Source organism: Phocoena phocoena, chromosome 9 (assembly GCF_963924675.1).
Source record: "Phocoena phocoena chromosome 9, mPhoPho1.1, whole genome shotgun sequence".
NCBI lineage: Eukaryota > Metazoa > Chordata > Mammalia > Artiodactyla > Phocoenidae > Phocoena > Phocoena phocoena.
The window spans coordinates 9,007,509-9,032,628 of NC_089227.1; the positions used below are offsets into that span (position 1 = coordinate 9,007,509).

The window sequence follows — 25,120 nt, forward strand, 5'->3', positions numbered from 1 at the left end:
GGCTGTGGAGTGGGAGGGCAACCGTGCATTCCTGTGGCTTATCTTCAGGCTCCTCTCCTCTCCCTCCCCTCCCCTCCCATCCCACGGTCTCTGGTTGGCTGTGAATTGGCTTTTTCCAGGAGCTCGGATGGAATTCCACCGTATCTTGAGCATCACAGTGAGCCATGAGCCTCAGAAACAACAAAGCCCAGTTTCCTGCTGTGCTGATGGGAATCTCCATCCGAAAGGCATGGTGGGAGGAGCCGGCACCTCCACCCTGAGGGAGGGGCTGCCTAGCTGCAGGGGTGGCCACACAGAAGCTGCTGCAGAGGCCCACGGAGCAGGAGTGATGGGGAGAAACCTGCCCGCTCTCCAAGCTGCTGGGGCCTTTCGTTGGCCAAACGCAATCCAGGAGTCGCCTAGGCAGGGGCAGCTCCTGAGCACAGAGCGGACCCGGAACGGCATTTGTCAAACTTCCTCCTGGTGACCCCAGGCACCCGCCATGTGGACCCTCTGCCTCTGCACGTCCATCACAGTTTGGTCCAGAGCCCGCACAACAGCGCAGAGCCGAGCCTCCGGATAAGGAGAGCTCTCGTAGGCAGGCAGGTGTGGAGGGGACCCCAATCCCTCAAGAAGTTGCCCCTTGTCCACAGCATCCCCAGGTCCAAGCCTGCATGTCACCCGGCCTCCCCTCCAGCCTCCTTTTGTCCTGAGCACATCTGACTCTCCAGCCCCTGCTCAGGCAGGACCAGTCTCCAAAACCCCAGTGACTTGGTTCTGGCAGCCTTTGTGGGTCCTCTCCCGCGGCCACCCCGTGTCCTCTGCTGACCGAAGGCCAGGCCTGGGACTTTCCTGGGGCCCCTCGGCAAGTCGGGGAGGAGCCAGGTCCCGGGCACCTGTGCAGCCACACACACGGCCTCTCTGCTCCCACAGCGCTCAGGGGACAGTGCCAGCCAGTTGCCAACCATACGTCCCTTACCCAGTTATGGTCAGAGACATGAAGAGTGACCTTTGGGGGCCTCTTTCGTCTTCCTGGAAACGCGCCGTGTGGCTTGCGGGATCTCAGTTCCCCGACCAGGGATCAAAGCCAGGCCATGGCAGTGAAAGCCCGGAATCCTAACCACTAGGACACCAGGGAACTCCCCACCCCGGTTCTGATGTTCTGACTGATCCCCTTCCACTGACTGCATTCATTTTGGCTACTTTGCAAGTTAAAGGCATCCACTATTAACTGAACATAAATGACAGCAATAAGAAGGTATCTTCATCCCTGGACACAAAGGGACACCCGGCCACAAGTGGGCATCTCTGGACATGAGTGGGCACCCTGGACACCAGGCATGTGGGGGAAGCAGCAGCAGCGCTGGGCTCAGGTGGCCCCGCTCCCCCTTCTTGGCTGCCCCGAGGCAAGCTGTAAAAACAGCCTCAAGGCTTTTGCTGCCTGGTGACCAAACCAGCCCCAAGGAGAAGGCGCCTGATGAGAGGGACCAGAAATAAGCAGGTAGGAGGGGCGGGGTCAAACCTTTGCGGGGAAACGGCCCCCCTGCCCCTGCGCATCTCCGCCTCCCTGCCAGGGAACCGCTGCTCCCCAGAGGACACCCAGCTTCCTTCCACTTGGGCCCCTGCCCGTGGGGAAAGGGTGGGTCTGCTTTGCTGGAGGCCAAACCGGCCACTAAGTGGGCAGTGGGTGGGAGGAGCCTCTGCAGTGACGACACAGAGGGCCCGTTCCTCCTTCCTCTATCCCTCAAATCCGCTCCCGCCACGGGAACCTCGCCTTGTTTAAAGCCTTTCCGCATCTCCAGTTGTTTTTTGTAAAGTGGCAGCTTCGGGGCTGCCCACCTGCTCCTCAGCACCTCTCCCACACCCTTCAGGACCACCCAGTCTCCCAACCTTCTGACCCACCCGTCATCTGCCAACTCTGCTCTTTCTGGAACCTTCTCCAACAGTCCCAGCAGGATCAGGGCTCCCCCAGCAAGCGTTCCCAGTGTAATCGTGGCCTGCTGTTCGGGGGGATGGTGAGGACATCAGGAGGGTCAGGAGTGCCCTCCTCCCACGAGGACCCGACTGAAGCCACGTAAGCCTCCCACCGTGGGTGACATATTCTTGGTCCTGTTGCCTTGCAGGACAGGAGATGGTTCTGACAGCGGTCCAAGGATCGCCACCTGACCATATCCAGGGGATTCTTCTTGGTCTCCATGAACTGGATCCCTCAGCAGCATTTGACGCCTTCTGGAAACTCTCTGGTTCTCTCACTCCCTCCCTGTTGCCCAGGACCCTCCTTCCTAAGGTCGGAACCCTCGGGACTTTGCCCTAAGCTCTCTTTGCGCCCCACTCAGCACATCCCCTGGGATGTCCACTCCGACATCCCACAGCACATCCCCTGGATGTCCACTCCCACAGTGTCACCCTCCACGAAGGGACACGCCAGGGACTCCCCAGTCCAGACCCCAGCCGAGACTTTCCATAAGAGCAGCCAACAGTGAGCACCTACTGTGTGCCAAGGTCAGCAAGCTGTGTGGATTATCTCATCCCACCCTCCCGAGGCCCTGTGTGGACCAGGAACCTACCTGTGCAGAGGCCACGCACTTGTCAAAGGTCACGTCGTAAGTGGTCAGGCTGGGATTAAACCCAGGCGGTCCCCTGCAGCACCCTGACCATTGTGCAGAGGTCCACACAGAACACACAGAGCACACCTTGGTCAAGGACACGTCGAGGGTTCCTGCACCAACCCCCTCCGGGGAGGGGCACCTGGCTGATCTGTGTACGTAAGACAGAGGCAAGTCTGCACGTGCTCTCGGAGAGTACTGGAGGACGAGGGACAAATTGGGGATGGGCTGGACTGTCAGTGTGAGCCCACATGTCGTTCTCAGAGAGCCCAGCCCTGGGCTCACCACACACACTCAGGACCACAAAGGCTCCGCAGGGCCGCCTTTGATGTCCCTGCGTCTGATCTCTGTGTGAATCTGTTGTCTCTGCAGGTGTCACACTCAGCTGTCAGGCTCCACTGGTGTCTGGCTGACTGCTCTATTGTGTTGACAATGACCTGGACATAAATGCTCCACATTCTAATCCAATTAAATCTGAGCTCCTTGGTGGGGTGGTTTTAAGGCCAGGCTATGAGGTTTGCTCTGACCCTACTGGAGCTCTTTGCATTAGTCTCTGTCCCCACTTCTCTCTGGTGGTAAAATCCAGCTGCCTGTGGCTTAACTTGTGCTCTTATGGAGCTGCCAGCCTCCTTTCATTCTCACCTCCACGGTGGAGCTGCCAGCCGCTTCCCACTACTCACCACCAAAATGCCCACAGTTCTTGAGAGCTCCCTTAGGCTTGGACTTCCCTACGCTCTATTCTAAATAAAGTCAGTTGTCATGGAGAGAGCTTCAGAGCTGCCTATCCTTACGGCTTCCTCTCCCCTAGGGAAGATCTCAGACCCACCGTCCAGAGCTGGGGTTGTGGCATGACACCCCCACTTTATGAACAGGGTGTTGGGTGGGGACGGCAGCTTCTGGTCTTCTCAGGCTGCCTCTCCTGGGGGGAACCTCCACTTTAGAGGCAAGCTGAAGAGACACTGATGGGGCCCCAGTATTCTCAGCATGCCATGCCTGGGGTAGAGCCCCCCAGCAAATAACAGTGAGGTCTGGCCAGGTGCAGGGAGCCCTGACATCTCAGCTGTTCATGACTAAAATTTAGTCTCTGTAACGTGGAGGTTGGGGTGGAGGGGATGAGAAATCCTGCCCCTCCCAGGGAAATACCGTATCAAGATTCCTTGTCTAGAAAGTGGAGAGACATGGCATCCCCTTGTCTGGGAGCTGGGGGAAGAGGGACACAAATGCACACACATATACACACATGCATACACACACACGTTCCCTGTGTGGGCCTGGCACCCAGGACCCTCCAGATCCTAGAAAAGAACTCATGAATAGGTGAAAATGTGAGGAAAGATTCAAATATGAAACTTGAGTAGACATTCCTCTTATTCCTGGATCCTAAGTTCCTGAACAGGGTGAATGTTGAATGCAGGTTTATCTCCCTTCCTGATGAGGTGAGTGGGGACCGGCACCTGGGCTCCTACCCCCCAGTCCTGTCCACAGCAGTGCGGCAGCTCCACGGCCCCCAGCCCTCAGGACCTCAGTGCAGGGAACTCCAGACTCTCCAAACACACACAGCACAGGGAGCATTTGTCTCAGTCAGAGTCCCAACCTCACCTCGGCCAGAAATGGTGCCCAGGGACTCCCACGCTAATAAATGTTTCTAGAAATAAGTGCACAAAGGACATCAGACTGCCGGACCGGACCTAGAGACACCTTGCTCCCTGCACCCTCCGTCACTCACAGCCCACGTCCTTTGCTGGATCCTCTTCCCCACCCGCCTTCAATTGATACAAAGCAGGGCACAGGGGTGACACTTAGTGTGCCAGATGGAGGGAACCAGCCCTCTGCCATTGTGAGACTCAGCGACAAAATAAAGGAGTGAGACGAAGAGGAGGAGGTGTGAGACGTCCGGGAAAACCCAGGCAGAGGGAAGGGCAGAACTGGGGCTGGGGTCGGGGTGGGGGTCCCAAATGTCCTGGGGTCCCCACCCTGGTGGACACACACCCTCTCCGATTATTCAATCAAACTCTAACCAGGGCAACAGGATTTCTCAGATGTGATTAAGGTCTCAACTTTACTGGCTCTCAGATAGGGAGATTATCCTGGCGGGCTTACCGATCATATGACTCCCCCCGATAAATCCAAGTCTAGAGGTCAGAGGGGTCAACATGATGTACAGTCTCCTTTGCTGGCTTTGAAGATGGAGGGGGCCGTGTAGCCAGGAACATATGCAGGGCCTCTAGCAGCTAAGAGCAGCCCCACCGACAGCCACAGGAAATGGGGCCCTTAGCCCTTCAACGGGCCTTTGCCACACCCCGTGAGCCTGGGCGAGAACCCCGAGCTCCGGATGACATCTTGGCTCCAGTCTGGAGAGACCCTGCACTGAGAACCAGCAAACCTGGACCCCAACTCCAGGCTGCAGAGCTGGACTACTTCCAGCCTTGAAGTCTGTGATATTTGTTACCCAGCAGTAGGTGCTGACACAGCATCCCTGTGCGTTCTTCACCCGACACATTCAGCAGCCCCGCTGCAGGTTCAAGGAGGCAAAGAACTGGGTTAGCCGTGCCCTGGTTTTGCCAATGAGCACAGTGAAAGACGAGAGGGCCAAGGGGCTGACAGAGCACGCAAAGGCATGACCAATAGTCCACTGACCAGGATTCAGGCTGGGCGGGGGGAGGGCAGAGAGCCAGAGCTGGACGGAGCTGGCCTGGGGGTCGGAGGTCTCAGTGGGGCCAGGAGGTCTCTAAAGTTAGCATAGTGAAGAAAGTGCACTGTAGAGCTAAGGGGGGTGGTCGGGTGGCCCGGTGCCTGGCCCAGGATTGCAAGGGTCACCACTGTTGGTAAGCGTGGGGTCCACAGCCAAGAAGGGCCCCTTGACGGCCATGTGCACACAGGAGTAGCCTCTTGGTGGGGGCCCAGCTTCTTATGGGAGCCAGGAAGTGAGGACTCTTGGGGAGGGGAAGGCACACACAGCATGTGCTCCAGAGGCCCTCAAACAGGGAGTGACCAGGGCAAGCCAGGGGCTGGGCCGCACACCCACCAAGGCTGCCACGCCCCCCAGGACATCATCTGAGAAGAGGGCCAACATTTTAAAGGTTTGAGATGGTCTGAGACCCGCGAGCACTCTGACCCCACACCCCGGCCGCCAGAGGCCACGTCATCTGGCAGACGTCCAGCGAAGATGACCAGCGGAGGCTCAGGTAGCGGGAAATGCGCTGGAGTCAGCGTGCATTCACGTTCAGATCACAGACTTCTGGTCCTCGGCCGAAGCTGCCTCACGAAGCAGAAGTGCCAGGCGTTTCAGATTCTGTCCCTACACTGTGCCCCTACCCGCACCTCTGGGCACCTGGAGGGGACCAGCAGGCTCAGGGGACCAGCAGATCTCTGGGCAGGAAGGGGGCGGGGCCTCTGAAGGACACAGGGACTGCCCTGCCAGGTTCTCTCCACGTCCACTCATAGCCATGGCCCACCTCTTGTCCCCAGCAAGACCATGCTGAAGCCAACAGCCCACATCCAAAAGCCTCGGCCCCAGAACTGGAACATGGACAAGGCCCAGCGAGAGGTCTGCGGACAGAGTGCCCCCACCAGCTGCTCCCAGGTCCCCAGGACCAGGCGGGGGTCTTGGCAAGCCCTAGGCGACCTTGAAATGCTGGAAGGATAGTCTCCCCTCCATCCTCAAAGCGCAGGGTGCCAGTGGGAAGCACAAAACCTCTTCAAGCTGGATGGGTAGATCCCTCCTGCCTGCCCACATTCCCCTGGTATGAAGCTCTCTTTGCCACTCTGAGCTCTGACATTCTGGAGCCTCAGGCACTCCCCATCTGTAAAATGGGCATGGGGGACTTGCCCGTTCTAAGAGGCCAGGTGGGGTCTCTGTGAATTCCCTGAAATAAAACTGGAAACCCCAGAAGTAGCATGACTCTTTACTCAGAGAAAGCACAGACATGGCAGACAGAGCTCAGCCAGAACGAGAGTGCAGGGGACCCCACCCCGAGACCGTGCTCACAGCGGGGGGCCGTTAGGAAGGAGGCCCACCCAGTTCCAGCCCCTGGTGGTGGCCCCAGAAAGCAGGTCTCAGGCTGTGCTGTGGCTCCTCGGAACCCCCAACCCAACCCTCAGTCTTCCAGATCTTTAGGTGGGCTCCCTACCAAGAGGACTCAAAGCCTGCGAAGCGAGGACCTACAATATCCCCTCCCAATCTCTCTTCCCCCAACCCCCAGCGAGGTGGGAATAGGCACACCTTTCCAGGGTGGTGCCGGGGTGGGGCCAGGGCTGGGGGTGGAGTCAGAGTGGGAGGTGGGGCCAGGACCGGGGGTGGGGTCAGGACTGGGCGTGGGGCCAGGGCTGGAGGTGGGGTCAGGGCCAGAGGTGGAGTCAGAGCCAAGGGGTGGAGTCAGGGCTGGGCTGGGGCCAGGGGTAGAGTCAGTTGGGAGGCGGGGTCTGGCCGGGGCTGTAGATGGGGCCCCACGGGACTCAGTGCTAGGAACCCCGAGGCCCCAGCCCAGCCTGGGACAGCGCGGCGAAGCCGCGGTGACTTGTGCCCAGCACGCAGGCTCCAGCCGCGGCACGTTTTCTTTCACCAGCCCAAAGGCCGCCCAGGCAGGGTGGGGGGCAGCCGAAGAGTGTCCACCGGCTCTCCACTTTCTTCCGCTTCTTCAGGCGGGTCCCCTCGGACTCACCGGGCCCTCACACCACCTGGTCGGTGCGTTTGCTGCGCCACACCACCACGCCGGTCATGGCGATGGTCAGCAGGATGGGCACTGCGATGAGCGGGATGAGAATTTCGTCTGGGGGGTCCTGCCAGTGTTGCCTGTCCACGGAGCAGTTCTGGAAGAACCGCCTGTGGACCCCAGCGATGAAGCTCTCCGCCAGGGGGTTGGGCCAGTAGCAGCCCACCACGTTGGTCTCCACCTCGGTGCAGTTGGTGAAGCTCTCGTAGTACCTGCGAAGGCAGAGGGCTTGACCGCCTGGCTCCTCTGCCCCTCCTCACTCTGGCCCTGACCGCCGGGAAAGTGGGGGGCAGTCCTGTCTGGCTGCCTGCTCTCATCATGGCCCCAGGCCACAGGGGAAGGCCTCTTGCTATGAGCCCTACTGGGCCTGCTGGGCCAGCAGGGTCCATCTCCCTGGGGTCCTTGCCCAGAGGTTCTCTGGCATGGCGACCCCATGCCCTGCTTCCCACCTCTAGGCCTCAGCCCCGCTTTCATCTGCCCCTGAGCCCCCTCCCCAAAGTGCACAGCCATGTTCTACTCCCCGTCGCAGGCTGCCGCGTCACAAACTCGATTCCCCTCGTGCCCACCCCAGCAGACAATGACCTCTGCACAGAGCCTGATGTCATCGAGCCCAACTCCTGGCCCTCCCATCTTAAAACAGAGGCAGCAGAGCCCAGCATGGAAACTCTGAGGCCATGAGCTCCCCAAAATACACCTCATGCCCGTCCTGCATCTCCTACGTCATCCCTGCCTCATCTTGGTCATCCACATCCGTCATCTGCTTCCTATGAGGATGTGAAGTCCCAACGCCCAAGGTCTGGGCCAGCACTTCTCAGGTCTTCCCAGGGGGTACTCTGGGCCTGGCTTCTTTTTCCAAGACCAAGGGATGTGTGGAGTCACAGCCACTTGGACCTGCAAGGCCCTTGTCACCTAAGGCCACCCTATGGGCCCCCCGGGGAGGAGGTCTCTCTGAGGCAGGCCGAGGGCCAGCGGCCTCCCAGTCAAGTCAACCTGCCCTCATTTACCTGGTTGGGGGGGGGGGGGCGTGTCCCACCTGTGAGCCCAGCCCCGGCCTGTCTTCCTCTCAGAAGTCACCTCCCGCAGCCCCCATCTGACAGGACATGTGGGATTCCCCCCGCCCCAGGGTCTTCCTGTCTGTGTCAGTCAACCAGAAAATGCACTCAGCAAACCACCCATGAGGAGCCACGTCCATCCAGCGGGCTGGCTCTGGACGGTCCTTGAAGCCAACCAAGGGCTACAGCTACCAGGACCCAGAGTTCAGCCCCACGGCCAGCTGGCCTGGGATTAGCGGCCCCTAGGGGTGGTGGCCTAGGCTGGCAGCCATTATCCAAGGTGCTCTGGTGAGAGGGCTGGTCAGACACGTGCCAAGGTGCACCAGCTCCACCACTGCCCACACTCTCTTGCAGCTGGCAGAGTGCTGCATGCAGGACAGGTATGGGAGCGGGAGAGGCTCCTGCCCCAGATCCCCACAGGCACCAGGCCCTGTGGTCCCCCTCCTCCCTCCGGTGCGGACCCAGGGCGAGTGGCCTGGCCTGAGCAACAGGAAGGAACTGCTTCCTGCAAGGAGCTTCCTGTACAGAACCTCGTCTCTGCCTGGAAAGGCGGTGGGAAACGGGGCGGCTAATCACTCAACCAGGCCTTTGTAGTGCCCACTCCTCCTGGCAGCCCCGGGCAGTTTCCCAGTCCAGACGCTTGGGTTGCTGGTCAGGCGCACGTCTGCCCTGCACCCCTCAGCTAACGCAGACAAGGGAGAGCCCCACGAGGCAAAAGAGAGCGGGAAGCAAAGGGTACGGCCTGGAATCTGTGTGCAGAGCCGTGATGTGGCCCCTGGGACATGCTCAGGCTCTGGGACACCTCACCAGGCAGGTCCTCAGGCAAACCCATCACTCCCCAAGACGCACCGGAGGGGGTCTGCCACCCCAGACAGAGCCTCTAACCGGACACCCTGCCAAACCCCGACCCACCCCAGGGCTCAGTAGGGCTGAAACGAAGCAGATGGAACTTGGGGAAGCCCCACGGTGGACAGCAAGCCTGCAGGGGCTGGGGAGTGGTGTGTGGCCCAAGTGACCCCCATGCACAGAAAACAGCACAGGACAGCAGCTTAGGGGTCAGGATGAAGAATCAATGTCCTTCAATCCCAGCTAGGCCACTGACCATCTTCCTGACTTTGCCCACATTACTTAGCCTCCATAAGCCTCAGTTTCCCCGCCTGTAAATGGGGTTCATAATTCTTATCCGATAAGGTGACTGAAAGGACCAAATGAGGTGAAGTGAATACACTCCTGGCAAGTGCCTGGCACATAGTAGGTGCTCGGTGAGGTCTCGGGGTGAGCCCCAAAGGCCAGGAATGGGGCAGAGCTGAGCACAACACCTATCTCCGTGGATTGACCTACGGGGCCAGGCACAGAATGCCCACACCTGGTGCTTCCCAAGAACGCTGGGAAGTGGCTCCGAATTTTAATAGCAAACGCTTTCAGGATAAAAGACACAGAAGGTCAGGCACTCAGGCACATGGCAAGAGTTGTAGAGGCCAACTCCCACATCCCAGCATCCCGCCCTTCCCTGGGCTGGGGAGGCAGAAGGCAGGGACGCACACATTTGCACACACTGCTCTCAAGCCCTGTTAACTCGCCAGCCCAAGTTCAGGCTGGAGGTGAAATCAGGGTGTCCTTCACAAGGAAGCTGCTGTTTGTGTGACATCACAGGACCAGGGTCACAACAGGGTCTCTGCTTCCCAAGCGTCCCCTGGTCACCCAGGGCCTCCCCATGTCCTCCCTTCAGTCTGGCTTCCAGAGCAAGAGAAGACGCAGCCATAGGCCAGATGGGAAAGGGGGATGCAGAGGCCGGGAGCGAGGCAAACCGCCCCCATCAGACTCCCTCTCCCGCCAGGCAAATTTCCCTACTCAGGTGGAAGTCGGCCCCTCTCTCTCCAACTCCCAGACCCCCCTCCTGGCTGCCCCCTCTGCTGTCCTCAGGCCCCAGGGCTGGATGTCTGATCTCCTCGCTGAGGCTTTAGCAGGTGACAAAGGCACAGGATGGGAAGCGCCCACCTCATCCTCCCTTACCCCTGACCCCTGTGTGTCCACTCCAGGCTTGGCGTCCAGGCCAGGCTCAGAGGACAAGAAGAAGCCTGGCCAAGCCCCTTCCCGAGCCCCCAGCCCCCTTTCCCAGCAGACACAGAAATTTCATACCACTTGGTTCAGCGAACAACTATGTCTGCGAGGGGCCTGCCACTGTCCCCTGGGGAGTTGGGCATGGAAGCCCCTAGAACAGCCACTGGGGGCAGAGAGCACAGGGGCTGGGGTATTGGAGGGGAAAGGGCTGATGCAACTGAGCATATCCGGGGCTCCCAGGGAGGATGGGGTCTCCAGGCAAGCACGGCTCACAGGACAGTGTGGGTCTGCAGCGGCCGCCAGCAGCGCACCAGGTTGAGATGGTGAAGTGGGAAGTGGAGGAGGGCGGGCACAGCCCGTAGCTGATTTCTGAGGAGATGAAAGGGCCACCTTGACGCTTGATGCTAGGTGTGACCAGAGGAGATCAAAAACCTCGGGAGCTTCTAGAACGTGGGGCTCTCTGTGGTGAGGCACTGCTCCTGCCGCACCAGGTAGAAACCAGTGGGGTTCAGTTTCTCTGGGGTCCACTGGTCCTGACTACAAACCCAGCCCTGGCCGGTGCTGTGAAGAAAACCCAAAATGACAATTTCCACCCAGCATGGACCGTGAAGAGAGGCAGGCACGCCAGGGCAGGGCACTAACCCAATTCAGGAAGGACAGTGGGTGTCAGGGTTTCCCAGAGACATGACCTCGCTCAGAGGAATGGGCGACACACAGCCTGGAGTGTCCAGTTTGGAACTGCCAGGGTGGTCCGTGCGGGGAGCGGAGGGCTGTGAGGCTTGGAGTGGACCTCGGAGCATGCGGGGCACAGACGCCGAGGGCAGGACGTGGGCAGGGCAAGGGCGGGCCACGGGTACACGGTCAGCAGGGTACAGACAGGCTGTGGGCAGAGGGCAGTCCAGCCACGGGCAGGGCACGGGCAGGGCGAGGGCAGGGCGAGGGCAGGGCGAGGGCAGGCCCAGCGCCTGAGCAGGGACACTCACACGATGAACTCCGACAAGTTGCACCACTTCCAGACCTCCACCTTCTTCATCCTTTCAGCAAAGGTCTGGCCGCAGTGGGGCAGCATGGCCAGCATGCGCTTCTCATTGCAGCCGCCCACTGGGGGACACTCCCCTAGAGAGGAGACAGCCATGAGCACTTCTGGAACTGCTGGCATGAGCCTTGAAGGGCTCCTGCTGATGACCCTCAAGGCCAGCTGGGGTCTTCCTCCTTCACCTTGACCTCCATGTGACCTGGGGAGGTTGAAGCCAGTGCAGAAAGAGTGACCCACTTGGAGGCATCCAGGAGACAGGACCCAGAGGGCCCGTGGCCTCCCAGGGCGGCATGGGAAGAAGCAGGTAAGAGGACAGCATGCAGAGGGACAGGGGTCCCGGGAGTGGAGAGGCTGAGGGCTGACGGAGTCCGGGCCGGGTGGGGGCAGGGAGCAGGGGCGACCACTGCACCTCGAGGGTGAGGGCACCCGCAGCATGTCCCAGGAAGGGTTCTGTGAGTCTGATGACAGTCCCAGGCCTCTGGGCAGCGACAGAGGCCCCTTGACAGTAAGGACTGCCCACCCTGTCAAAGCCACCCCCTTGAACTCCAGGAGGCCAGGGGCTGAGGGCTGCAGGGTCCAGCAACAGCGGCCAGGCCTTTGAACACTCTTGGGGTCTAGCAGGACCCCCGCCCCAGGATTTCTCATCACTCTTCCTGAACTCTGCCCCCAACACTTCCTGTGCCCTCCACCCCCAGAGAACACTCTCCTCCCACGGGGAACACCCGCCTGTCTGACCCTCAGGACCCATCCCCCCACCCTCTCCAGGCATCCGATTTCCAGGGGTCAGTTCCCCCCCTCGTAATCTTCCCTCTCGTGACACCCAGCTTTGGCTCCCATCATATAATCAAGAGAAAGCCCTGCTGTGCATGTCCTGGAGTACATATGTTATATTGATATATGTATGTGTGTGCATCTATGTGTGTGTGTGTGTATTTGTGTATGCTGCCCTGCCATGTGTGTCTTAGTGTGTGTGTGTTGTGTTCACATCTGTGTGTGGTGTGTGTGTGGGTATATCTGCCCTGCCATGTGTATCCTGACGTATGTATGTGTGTATGTATATATGTGTACTGCCCTGCCGTGTGTGTCCTGATGTGTGTGTGTGTGTGTTGTGTGTATACGTATGTCTGTCTGGTATGTGTGTTTGTACATGTGTGTGTCTATGTGCACGCTGCCCTACTGTGTATATCTGGTGTATGTGTGCCTATGTGGGACTCACAACTTGACAACTTACAATAACCTTACAATAATGTAGACAGTGTGGTACTGGCATGAGGGTAGACATATAGATCCATGGAATAAAACTGAGAGTGCAAGAATCAACCTTCATTTTAGAATAAAATTATTTTCTATAAATGTACCAAGACAATTCACCAGGGAAAGAATAGTCTTTTCAACAAATGGTGCTGGAACTACTGTATATACACATGCAAGAGAATAAAATTAGACCCTTTCCTCACAATTTACACAAAAATTAACTCAAAACATGTAAGAGAGCTAAATGTAAGAGCTAAACTATAAAAATTCTTAGGATAAAAGGAGAAAGTCTTTGTGTCCTTGTATAAGACAAAGTCTTCTTAAATATGACACCAAAAGCACAAACAACAAAAGAAAAAGACAGAAAGTGAACTGTATCAAATTTTTTAACTTTTGTGCTTCAAAAGACACCATCAAGAGAGTAAAAGACAACCCACCGAATGAAAGAAAATGCATGAAAATCGTATTTCTGATAAGGGGCTTGTATCTAGAATAGATAAAGAACCCTTATGACTCTATAAAAAGAGAGCAATGACCCATTTAAAAATAGGCAAAGGATCTGAATAAACATTTCCCCAAAAATATACACAAATGACCAATAAGCACATGAGAAGATAATGAACATCATTAGCCATCAGGGAAATGCAAGTCAAAACCGTAATCAGATATCACTTCACACCCCCCAAGATAGCTATTATCAAAAAGATCTAACAGAGGTGGGGGGAGGGGAGGGGAGAAAAAAAAAAGATCTAACAAATGTTGGTGAAGATGTGGAGAAATTTGAACCCTCATATGCTGCTGGTAGAAACGTAAAATGATGCAGCCACATTGAAAACTAGTTTCCTGGCAGTTTCTCAAAATGTTAAAAATACAATGACTATATGACCCCACAATCACACTACTAGAGGTAGTAGTGTAATTTCTTTCCATAAAAGAATGAAGTACTGACACGTGCTACAACCTGGATAAACCTTGAAAACATTATGTTAAGTGAAAAATGCCGGTCACAAAATACCACATATTGTATGATTCCATTTTAATGAAGTCTGCAGAATAGCCAAATCTATAGAGGCAGAGTGCAGATTAGATCACTTAAGGCCGAAGGGGTTGGTGGAATGGGTCATCACTGCTAGTGGGCATGGAATTTATTTAGGAGTGATGAAATGTTCTCAACTGGATGGTGGTGATAGTTGCAAAACTCTGTAAATATACTAAAAAACATTGAACTATACACTTTAAATGGGTGAATGTGTGGTATGTGAGTTATATCTCAAAAAAGCTTTTTTAAAAAATAAAAGTTTTTTCAACATTCAAAAGTTGAAAGAAGGTATTACAAGCACACTCAAACTTCAATTAATATTTAAGAATTTCCTTTAGGGAGAAGGAAAATAATATCAGAAGTAAATATTGATCTTCACAAAGGAATGAAGAGCACCAGAAATTGTAACTCTAGGAGTAATAAATAAAGTTTGTTTCTCAATATTTAAATCTTTTAAAAGATAACTGACTGTGAAAACAAAAACAATAACGTACTGTGGGGACTTCCCTGGTGGCGCAGTGGTTGAGAATCCACCTGCCAGTGCAGGGGACACGGGTTCAATCCCTGGTCCGGGAAGATCCCACATACCGCGGAGCAACTAAGCCCGTGAACCACAACTGCTGAAGCCCACGCACCTAGAGCCCGTGCTCCACAACAAGAGAAGCCACCGCAATGAGAAGCCCGCGCACCGCAATGAAGAGAAGCCCCCGCTTGCTGCAACTAGAGAAAGGCCGCATGCAGCAACGAAGACCCAAAGCAGCAAAAAATAAATAAATAAATTTATTTTATAAATAAATAAATAAATAAATAATGTATTGTGGATTTACAACTTAAGTTTAAATAAAATGTATGACAGTGATAATATAAAGGGCAAAAATGGAAGGTTCTTGTGCTATACGTGAATCGATATAATATCATTTAAGAGACTGAGTCTCTCAGGGTGACCACGTGAGGTGTCTGACTTGGCCACACACCAGACTCACCCAGGCCACAGCCCAGGCCCTGAGACACGGACCAAGAATCGGTGTTTGTTAAACTGCCCCTACGCCCACATGATTCCAGTGTGCTGTCAGAGCTGACAAGTGGGAAGAGCAATGCTTGCTCACAGTTACGTGCACACAGGCACGTGGAGATCTTGTGCAATGAAGATTCTAACCCCGCAGGCCTGGGGCACCAAGATGCTAATCTCTGACAAGCTCCAGGTGGGTGATGCGAGACCCAGGCCCACACTCTGCAGAGTGAGAGACAGAAAATGGGAGCGCTGAAACCAAGAGTCAGAGGGGAGTCAGACAGCCCCGTGGCTCTGCTCCCCAGCCCAGACACACTCACTCTCCTCTCTGAGGCTCGGTTTCCCTATCTGGAAATGGAGCCGTGACACCTGCCGTGACACCTCCTTGCCCAGCTTCCCTCCACTTCAGTACTGACCAATGTCCACTGAGTGCCCTGTCCTAAGTGTGGTCCAGCTCACCAAGCCCTGAACAGCCCGACAAGACAGTCCCACTGTGACCGGGGAAAGTCATCGACCTGCTAAGTAACACGGTAGGGGGCCAAACCCAGGTGCAGCCCTGGGTCCAGGGCCGTGCAGGCCCGCAGTTAGTGACTTTAGGGAACGCAGGCTCTCAGGCTGAGGTGGAGGCAGATGATGAGAAGGCAGCCTATGCTCCTTTCTCCCACTGGCTGCCCTGTTCCAAAGGCATCTTTTCCCCGCAGCTCACTGACAGGCTCCCCACCACAGGCTCTGAAAGTCCACCTGATGTTCTCTACATCCAGCCCTTGTACCCATTCCTGGGCCTGGTCTTGTCATCCCCTGACAGTATCCTCTCAGTAACCTTCACGGCTGTCCTGGGCTCCACCTTCCTCCCGCATGGGCACGGGTCCGGCAAGTCTCACACTGTTCGCCCCTGCTGGCTGCTGCCACTCCTCCCAGCCACGGCCCAACTGGACCTGGCCCGTCTAGACCACCTGGACCACCATCTAGACCCAACTGAACCTGGATCCATGGACCTGGACGACCTGGACTTTAATCCTCTGGACCTGGACCCCCTAGACCCCTTGGGCCTTGAATACCTGGACCCTGGACCTCCTAGATGTCCCCTGGACCTTGAATACCTGGACCCCCTGGACCTCTTGGACCCCTTGGACCTGGTCCACTGGACCTGGAACACCTAGACATCCTCAGCCTGACCCAACGGCCACCTGTCGGATCACTGAGACCCAGCCCAGGGCCTTCTCCTCCTCCCCTCCCACTTCTCCCCACCACTGGAGCCCCTTCCTCCTCTTCCTTCCTGCTTCCTCATGGACAGAATCTCCATGAACCCAGAATCTCCACATACCCAGCACCACAGGGGCCTGGCCAGGGCAGGTTGAGAATGTGTCATCACAGACCACGTGACATCCTGAGGCAGGTTTCCTGGGATAACTTCTCCCACCCATGGGGGCAGGCGGGGGATGCTGTGAGGATGCACAGGGCAGGCCCCATGGGACACCTGTCTGATCAACCACAGGTGCCCTCCGTGAGGGGGTGGGGAGACTGGTAATTACGGCACCATTTCTTTTTTTTTTTTTTTTAATTTTATTTTTGCTGTGTTGGGTCTTCGTTTCTGTGCGAGGGCTTTCCCTAGTTGTGGCAAGCGGGGGCCACTCCTCATCGCGGTGCGCGGGCCTCTCACTATCGTGGCCTCTCTTGTTGCGGAGCACACGCTCCAGACGCGCAGGCTCAGTAGTTGTGGCTCACGGGCCTAGTTGCTCCGTGGCGTGTGGGATGCTCCCAGACCAGGGCTCGAACCCGTGTCTGCTGCATTAGCAGGCAGATTCTCAACCACTGTGCCACCAGGGAAGCCCATGGCACCATTTCTGATGCACAGGCTTCAGGGGCTCCCAGCCAAACCCAACAACCTGCCCTGTGTTATAACAGTGAGGTAAACATGCAGATTCCTGACAACACCAAGAAAGCGTGTTGCTGCCACCCACTCAAGCTACCAGCTGCATTAGTAAAGGTCTCGGGAATTAAGTTGAAATAGAAAACCGTTTCAGTTGGTTCCATCAGGGAAACAAAGAAAATGCACTGTGTTCCTTTTGTCTAGGGGACTTCCAGACTCTGGGAGATGATAAACAGCCAAACAGATGCATTTCCAAGAGAAAGGCCTTTTATGGCCAGTCACTTGGAAATGAAATACAGGAGCTCTCGTTCTCCTCTTGTGCAAATCAGCATCAAGCAGACTCGGCAGGCTCTGCAGCGATGGGCCATGGTCACTAGGGCTGTGGGAGGGTGTGGTTTCTGAAAGGTTCTGCCCCCAGTCCCTGCAGTCTAAGGAGTTCCCTCCCCACCCTGGACCTCAGTTTCTGTACCTATACAATGAATAGGGACATCAGAGGACCTTCAAACACCTTTTGGCTAACCACCTCCTTGCAATCACTGCATCACTGGGGTACTTGATATCCCGCCACTGCCTCTGGGCTCGCTTGAGTCCACAGAATCCAATGTGACAGGAGGTGGCTCAACAGCAGGACAACATTACTCCCACCAGTGACAAAAACAGTGACAGTGACATGTTCATACACATACACACTGGCATGGGCACTCTGTCTGGGGGTGCTGTGAGCCGCTGGTAGCCACAGCTGCTAGCAAACTCAAGTGCCCACAGAATGTGTGCCAGGCGCTGATGGGAGCTTCCCATATACACAACCCTTTCATTCCACACTCTTGGTCCCCGCACATCGTTATGGGGACTGAACTCATTGAATCCAAATGGCAATCACAACAGCCCTTTATAGGTTGCTATTCCTGCATCCACACTAGAGTGGGGGAAACTGAAGCTAAGGGCCAGTAAGTAAGTGTCTCATAATCTTGGGGTTAAGCTGCTGCAAATGTAGGCCCCCAGAATTCACACCCAGACCCAAGGGGCTGGTCAAGGGCTAGGCATGAAACCGAGCACTAGGCCTTGGGTTAATTAGTAGAACTTCAACCAAAAGTGAAAAAGGATGGGGGGAGAGGCTTTTTAAACTCAAGTAAGTAAATTTAACTTAGTCCAACTATTATTTTTGGTTTTACACTGGCCAGGTGAATTGCCATGACACACAATGTCCTGATTCCATATCTTTCCATTTGTGTGTTGTTTGTTGTTAAAAAGAGGGAACCTCATTTGGGTAAGTCGAGGGAATTGTTGGACTTCACCCTTCTGTTCTTGTGCTACAAGAGTTGAATTTTGTTCTTTGTGTGTATCTTTGCAGTTGTCTTGGGCATAAGTGTGACTTCTATGGGAAACAAAATCTGTTTTCTGAATGCAACACCTCAGGGTGCATCCTGCAGAAGTGGACCACTTCCAGTTGCAAAGCGATGAAATGTAAACAGATGATTATCCTTTGTAATACAACCTGGCCATGATACTCCCTAGATTCAGGGGGAAAAATTTGCCCTTTAATGGGTCCCTAAACTACGCTACTATTATGCATTAGAGCTATTTCACAATAGAGAGGAAAAATGGGATAAGATTTATAAACTAATAAGTTTTGTATTGAAATAAATACCTGATTCATGAATAAGTTTTAAAATGAAGGTATGGGACTTCCCAGTGGTGCAGTGGTTAAGAATCTGCCTGCCAATTCAGGGGACACGGGTTCCATCCCTGGTCCAGGAAGATCCCAGATGCCACGGAGCAAATAAGCCTGTGCGCCACAACTACTGAGCCCACCTGCCACAACTACTGAAGCCCACACACCTAGAGCCCGTGCTCCACAACAAGAGAAGCCACCGCAATGAGAAGCCCACGCACCACAATGAAGAATAGCCCCCACTCGCCGCAACTAGGGAAGCCCGCACACAGCAACAAAGACCCAACGCAACCATAAATAAATAAATATATATATAATTTAATTTAATGAAGCTATGAGATCTCTGCCTATCTGGATATATGTATGTCTATGTATACATTATAATTATATGTCTTTATCTTTGGATAGTATCACCAAAACTAATTTGTAAATGAGCGTTACTTAATTGGCTTAAAGAAAAGTAAGTGCTTACAAATCAAACATTTCTAAATACAACAAAAAACTAACCAAAATGAATTTCAGGTTCATGTGATCTGGGGAATATTCAGTATTAAATTAATATCCAGCATTAAAGTTAGTTTAAGTATAGTTAATACAGACATGTCTTTAGAGTCATCAACGTTAAGTATGATAATTTTTTTGTACCTAGGTTTACTGAAAGTCAGTAAATTCATATTATATCTACTGAAAAACTTGTCAACAAGAAAACTAATTTTGTATGATGATACTGTCATAAGTAAAAAAAAATAGAGATAAGTGGTATAGAAGCTTTTAGGTGAACTCTTTAGAAGTAATTATGTTTTAGTCTTTCCAGATTCTTAGTAACTTGAAACTTTCAAGCTTTTCTGAATTAAGTTAAATGATAAACATTTCTTGAAGGTCTAGGTCATTTTTAAGATAAAGTACTGGAACATTGATTGCTAGACAAGTCTATCTTCTTTTGTCTTACGAGAGAAAAAAAAAAACTAAAGATGTTTGGGTTTATTAGACACACATCTTGAACCACTTTAAAGAGAGAAATTATGCTATAAAAATGTATTTTTTTTTAAATATGTTTTTAGAGGTTAGGGAACATGTTTATAAGTTTGCCAATCAGAAAACGTTGGTATAACAAAGAGTTCAGTTAGTTGGCTTTTGGGTTTTGCTGGCGATTAAGGTTTTTAAGGGTTAAAAATTCTAATAAATATGCGATTAAACTATTAAAAATAATAAGGAAATCATTTCAGAATGTGAAGAAAATATGTTGTCAGCAAGAGAAGGATGGAGATATTTTTGTTAAAGAAAAAGGGAAAATAATTTTGTCCTAGAGCTCATTGTTTCTAGATGGGAAAAAATAAGGGACAAACTTATATAGATACAGAAAGTTGTAGAAGGTTTATGGAAAAGGAACCTTAAGAAAAGAGTTTTGTGCATGGTCAGGATTGATTGAGATTAGATTGAATTTAAAAGCAAAGTAGGGCTTCCCTGGTGGCGCAGTGGTTGAGAGTCTGCCTGCCAATGCAGGGGACACGGGTTCAAGCCCTGGTCTGGGAAGATCCCACGTGCCACGGAGCAGCTGGGCCCGTGAGCTACAAATACTGAGCTCTGCGCGTCTGGAGCCTGTGCTCCGCAGCAAGAGAGGCCGCGACAGTGAGAGGCCTGCGCGTCTGGAGCCTGTGCTCCGCAGCAAGAGAGGCCGCGACAGTGAGAGGCCCGCGCACCGCGATGAAGAGTGGCCCCCGCTTGCCACAACTAGAGAAAGCCCTCCCTCGCACAGAAACGAAGACCCAACACAGCCAAAAATAAATAAATGAATAAATAAATAAATAAATAAATAAATAAATAAAAGCAAAGTAATACAGGACTAGAGTTTGTTTTTCTCTCTCTGTGAAGAGAACAAAGTTTTCCTGGAATATTGAGAGGCTTTGATAACAGACTGTAAGTTTCTTTCTCTAGCTAACTTTGAGTTTCCCAAAGGGCCCCTGAGCCATCTCAGAAAGACATATTAAACTAATTAAGATTATTTGGTCTATTAAACTACATGGGAAACATTATATGAAAAAATTTCTCTAATAAAGTTGTCACAGAGTATAACTACTCGTGACATGTATCACTGCTTGCTTTAAGTCTACTGCTTGGAGCACGTGCAATGTTTGTTTGACAATTTGATATAATTGATAAGATGTATAACCTATAAAATGTTTCCCTGTCAACATACCTTTGTAGCTGTTTGTTATGTCTGATTAGTTTTCCCCCAACATGGATAACTAGGCAAACATATAAACAAAAAGTAGCAGTAGCACCAAGGGACATGATAGACCCAGGGCAGGCAGCAAACACAATCAAGGGACAGATACTTTGATCATCAGTGCTTTCTACTGAAAGATTTGCAATCAAAAGGGGGAAATGACAGAAGAAATTTTCACCTATTGAGGTATAGGGAAGTCTTTCTGGTTTACATGATTTAACTCAAATTTTATGCTAATTTAAAACAGCCTTTTTGTGGTCTATTAAACATACATTGGGGGCTTCCCTGGTGGCGCAGTGGTTGAGAGTCTGCCTGCCGATGCAGGGGACGCGGGTTCGAGCCCCGGTCCGGGAGGATCCCATGTGCCGCGGAGCGGCTGGGCCCGTGAGCCATGGCCGCTGGGCCTGCGCGTCCGGAGCCTGTGCTTTGCAATGGGAGAGGCCGCGGCGGTGGGAGGCCCGCGTACAGCAAAGAAAAAAAAAAAAAAAAAATTTAAAAAAAAAAAAAAAAAAAAACATACATTGTATGTCTGCTTTAACCATTAAGGGAAAAAATACATTTGGAGAATAGTACAAACATGCATTTTGATTATTATCCTCATTGTAATATATCTACTAATTTTCAAATGTTTGTCTAGGTGCTGTGACAAAGCGATCAAAGAGGGAAGTAATGTTTTCATAATACAAAATATTGATGCTAAGCTTGGAAATAGGGACTATTTCCAACTCTGTGTCCAATTCCCCAAACTGAGGCAGGACTAGGCCTCATTTCACCAGGAAGTAACCAGAGTGATCATCACCCCATTCCCTCAAAGATTTGGGCAAAGTTAAAACAAAAACGGAACCAAAACCAAGTTCCTCTGCTAAGTTTATGATCAACCTTTCTATCCAAAACTTTCTTCCCTTTCATATTCTGCACCTCTTCCTCCTCAGGATTGGAAAATATCAAAGAAAAGGGGGAACTGAAACCAAGCAGGACTCTGCAGGACCCTCTCAGGTACAGAAGCCCTTCTGGGTCCCCTGTTTCTTGTTTGTAGCAAAAAGCTTTAGTCTCCTAGGGGCCTCCCCTGAGTCACAAAAGCCTGGCTCAAGAATTAATGATTGAAAGGATGTAGACATGTAGTGACAAGTATAGCAGTTAGGCCTAGAGAATGGTAACAAGTTAAAGAGCAAATCAGCCATAGAGCAGTCACAGAATCTTTATTCCCTCCCTGAAGAAGACAGATAACAGTGTCTGATGCATACTCCTGCGTTGTTTTGTACATACTTGATAAAAACCGCCACCAGAGGGGAAAAGCTACCTGCGTGATGATCAGACTGTCGCCATGACACAAGCGGATCCATCTGTTCTGCACGCAGTCTCCTGCACATCCTGGAAGCTTTCCTTTAAAAGCTCCTGCCCTCTGATTGGCAACGTGGAGCTGGTTTGGGGGATGCTAGTCTGCCATCTTCCCAGGTTCCTGGATTCCTGAATAAAGCATCTCTTTCCCCCCACCAACTCCTGTCTCTCGAACATGGACTTCTGAGCAGTGAGCAGCCCAAGCTGAGGTCAGTTTTGGCTCCGGGTGGGAACAGACACAGAGGCAGAGGCCCAGCTGAGTGGACTTCTGCTTGACCTCACTACCCCAGGGCCCTGCACAGCAACAACTGCTTCTGAATTAGGGTTTGTAATTTTCAAAGAAGCACCTTCCCTGATGGGCCCTTCAGAGCCCCTGATGGGCCCCTATGGTCAAGAGGAACCGGCCCCCCCTGTGGCCCTGCGCCCTGGGAAGCCAGGCCCCCCACGTGGCACAGCTCAGAGGCCGCGCAGGGACAGCAGGGTGTCAGGATCCAGAGCATAGATAGCCAGCAGCCCTGAAACCCTCCTTCAAGATGCAGCAGCCTCCAGGGCTGATATGGTCTCCATCCCACCTATGACAAAGCAGCACATGACCAAGAGCAGGTTTGCCTCTCCCTGCATCTCCCTGACGCAGACAGGAGCCAGTTCCTGAGGCCCTCACTCTGACCAGACCAGCGCCGGGCTGTGTCTGCTGAGAGGCTGGCCTGGTCCCCACCCCTGGCTGGGGAGCCTGAGCCCAGGCTCCATGGGAGGGGGACACTGGGACCAACAAGACAAGACAAGGTGGCCTCTAGAACTGTGCCAACGTGAGCCCAAGATTATTAACACAGAAGATTTCTGCACAGGGTCTGCCTTTGGGCCTTCTCAACTCCATGCTACAGGTGGGTGAGGAGAACCTCAGCTTCCCTCATAGTGAAGCAAAAGATTCCTCTTCCATTACAAGGACCAAAATCTCCATCCAAGAGCTTTGTATTTGAAGGTTGCTGAAAAGCCACATCAGTGCACTCCTGATTTCTGGAAGCCACCAATCACCCTTTCCTTCAACACAAAACCTAGCTAACCCTAGGGCTCTAACCCCAGAATATGAAATGAAGTCACATTTTCTCCACCCTAGGCATCTCCAGTGGAAGGGTAACCTAGAGTTCAAGATGCCGATGGGCCTATGCAGCCTTTTCCAAATTTCACGTCATCAAAGCTGACAATGGGGCTTCCCTGGTGGCGCAGTGGTTGAGAGTCCGCCTGCCAATGCAGGGGACACGGGTTCGTGCCCCGGTCCGGGAAGATCCCACATGCCGCGGAGCGGCTGTGCCCGTGAGCCGTGGCCGCTGAGCCTGCGCGTCCGGAGCCTGTGCTCCGCAACGGGAGAGACCACAACAGTGAGAGGCCCGCGTACCGCAAAAAAAAAAAAAAGCAGACAATGATATTTCAAATAAGCCCAATTTTGCATCTTACAGCAAGGGAGACTAAGACCAGTAAGAGCAAGGGAGTATCCCAAAGGACCCAGGGGACAGTGGCCCCCACGGACAGGGCCTGAGACCCTTGAACCCCAGGCCAGGGCTCCCTCCTCCCAGAGCTGGCCAGGCTCAGACCCTGCTCTGCAACTCCCAGTCTCAGCAAGTCTCTCCCACCGAAGCCCTCCCCAAACACGCATACCCTATTACTTGTTCTTGGATGATTTCTTTAGAACGATTTTTCAAAACAACCTTTTCATTCAATCCATTCCCAATCTGTGAGCAATGTGTTCTCCCAGGAGTTGTGTTTTCTTGCTGGAGAAGGGATCTGAGAGGGGAAGCCTCGGAAAGCCGCCCCCTGCCCCCTCCAGCCAGTCTCTCCAGACACACGCACACACACTCACACTGAAACATTGTCCTCGGAAGGACAGGCACAGCAGGGAAGATCTAGCACTCCCAGTTCTGGATTCCTCTCATCCACACCCCTGCGCCTGGTGTGAACGCAGGAGCCCCGGGACGAGGAGCGCACTATCTCACAGGAAGGAGGGAGACGGACATGCTCGCCGCCGCTGCTCGCTCGGGGTGTCGCGCTGGCATGGCGTCCCCAGCTCCAGGGCAGCGAGGCTGGGGACATCGCAGCTGGGAGGGGCAGGCCCAGGCCGAGTCTGCGGCTGGCGATGCAGAGCCCGCAGGAGACCCTGCACCTTCCTTCCTAGTCCGGTCCGTCGCCATCGGCTTGGAGAGAGCCTGGGGACCGCACCCGGTCACCCCTCGCCCCTCCGGAGCGGGGCGCGCCAGACTCGCCCAGGTCGGTGCAGGGGAGGAGGTGCAGCCAGGTGCGGCTGCAGGAAGGCAAAGGCCGCGCGGATCCCACAGCCCCAGGGGCGGTTGGGCCCCCGGTGCCGGACCGAGCGTCCCCTTACCGCAGAGCAGCAGCAGCAGCAGCAGTAGCGGGAAAAGGTGCGGGCGCCGCCGCGCTCTTGTCTCCATGACTGACCAGCTGTGGCGCGCGGTCCAGCTGTGTGGCGCACAATCCAGCTGCGGCGCGCGGTACAGCTGAGTCCCGGCTGGGGGCGCTAGGGGCGCCCGGGGGCGGAGCCCAGGCGGGGATGGGGCCGCAAAAAGCCCGCCCCCAGGAGGTGCCTTCCCCCAGGATGTGCTCTGCGCCCCTTAGGATGCGCCTCCCTCCCACCCAGGTGCCCTCCCTCAGGTCGTGCTCCCCCAGGACGTGCTCCCCCTCAGGACGCTTCCTCCCCCAGGACGCTCCCATCCCTAGGACGAGTACCCTAAGGACGCGCCCTATAGCCCAAAATATGTCTTCCCTCACTGGACGGTCCTTCCCCCAGGACGGATCCCCTCCCCAGCGCAAGCCCCCTTCCTGCAGCCCTGGGGGCGCGGCCCACCGCAAGTGAGAGCCTGGAAGGCTCCGCGCCCGGCTGGGCTGCGGGGCAAGATGAGGGGCAGGTGAGAGCAGCCTGCCAAGGAGCGGGCAGGATCCTGCGGATGCACCCACCCCCACCCCAGCCCGAAGAAGAGCTGGGCATGGTGTCCGGAGAAGGACTGCTCTGCGTCTCTGTGCCATGATAGACCGGGCAGGGCAGCGCCCCTGGGGAGAGAGCTGGCTGAGAGTGGGGATATCTCTGTGTGAGGGTGCGGAGAGGAGCCCTCAGGGTGGAGCGCAAATGATCCCCGAACTCTTACTGGCCTCAGGCCCCCAGGATACTTTCCTGGGGCCTCGCCTGTGCCAGGAGCCTTTGCACCCCTCTGGACTAGAGCGGGTGGGGCCATACACGCGTGCACCCGGCTGCACTCCC

At 54.1% G+C, this 25,120-nt stretch overlaps 1 protein-coding gene across 1 annotated transcript; it reads right to left on the reverse strand.

Moving 5' to 3' along the window:
* Positions 1-7,244: 7,244 nt before the first annotated feature.
* RAMP3 (receptor activity modifying protein 3) lies at positions 7,245-24,321 on the reverse strand. The gene is made up of 3 exons (XM_065884222.1): positions 24,230-24,321; positions 11,394-11,526; positions 7,245-7,509 (listed from the first exon to the last, which is right to left on the reverse strand). The coding sequence occupies exons 1-3, from the start codon at positions 24,294-24,296 to the stop codon at positions 7,254-7,256; spliced, it is 456 nt and encodes a 151-aa protein (XP_065740294.1). The 5' UTR covers positions 24,297-24,321; the 3' UTR covers positions 7,245-7,253.
* Positions 24,322-25,120: the final 799 nt, after the last annotated feature.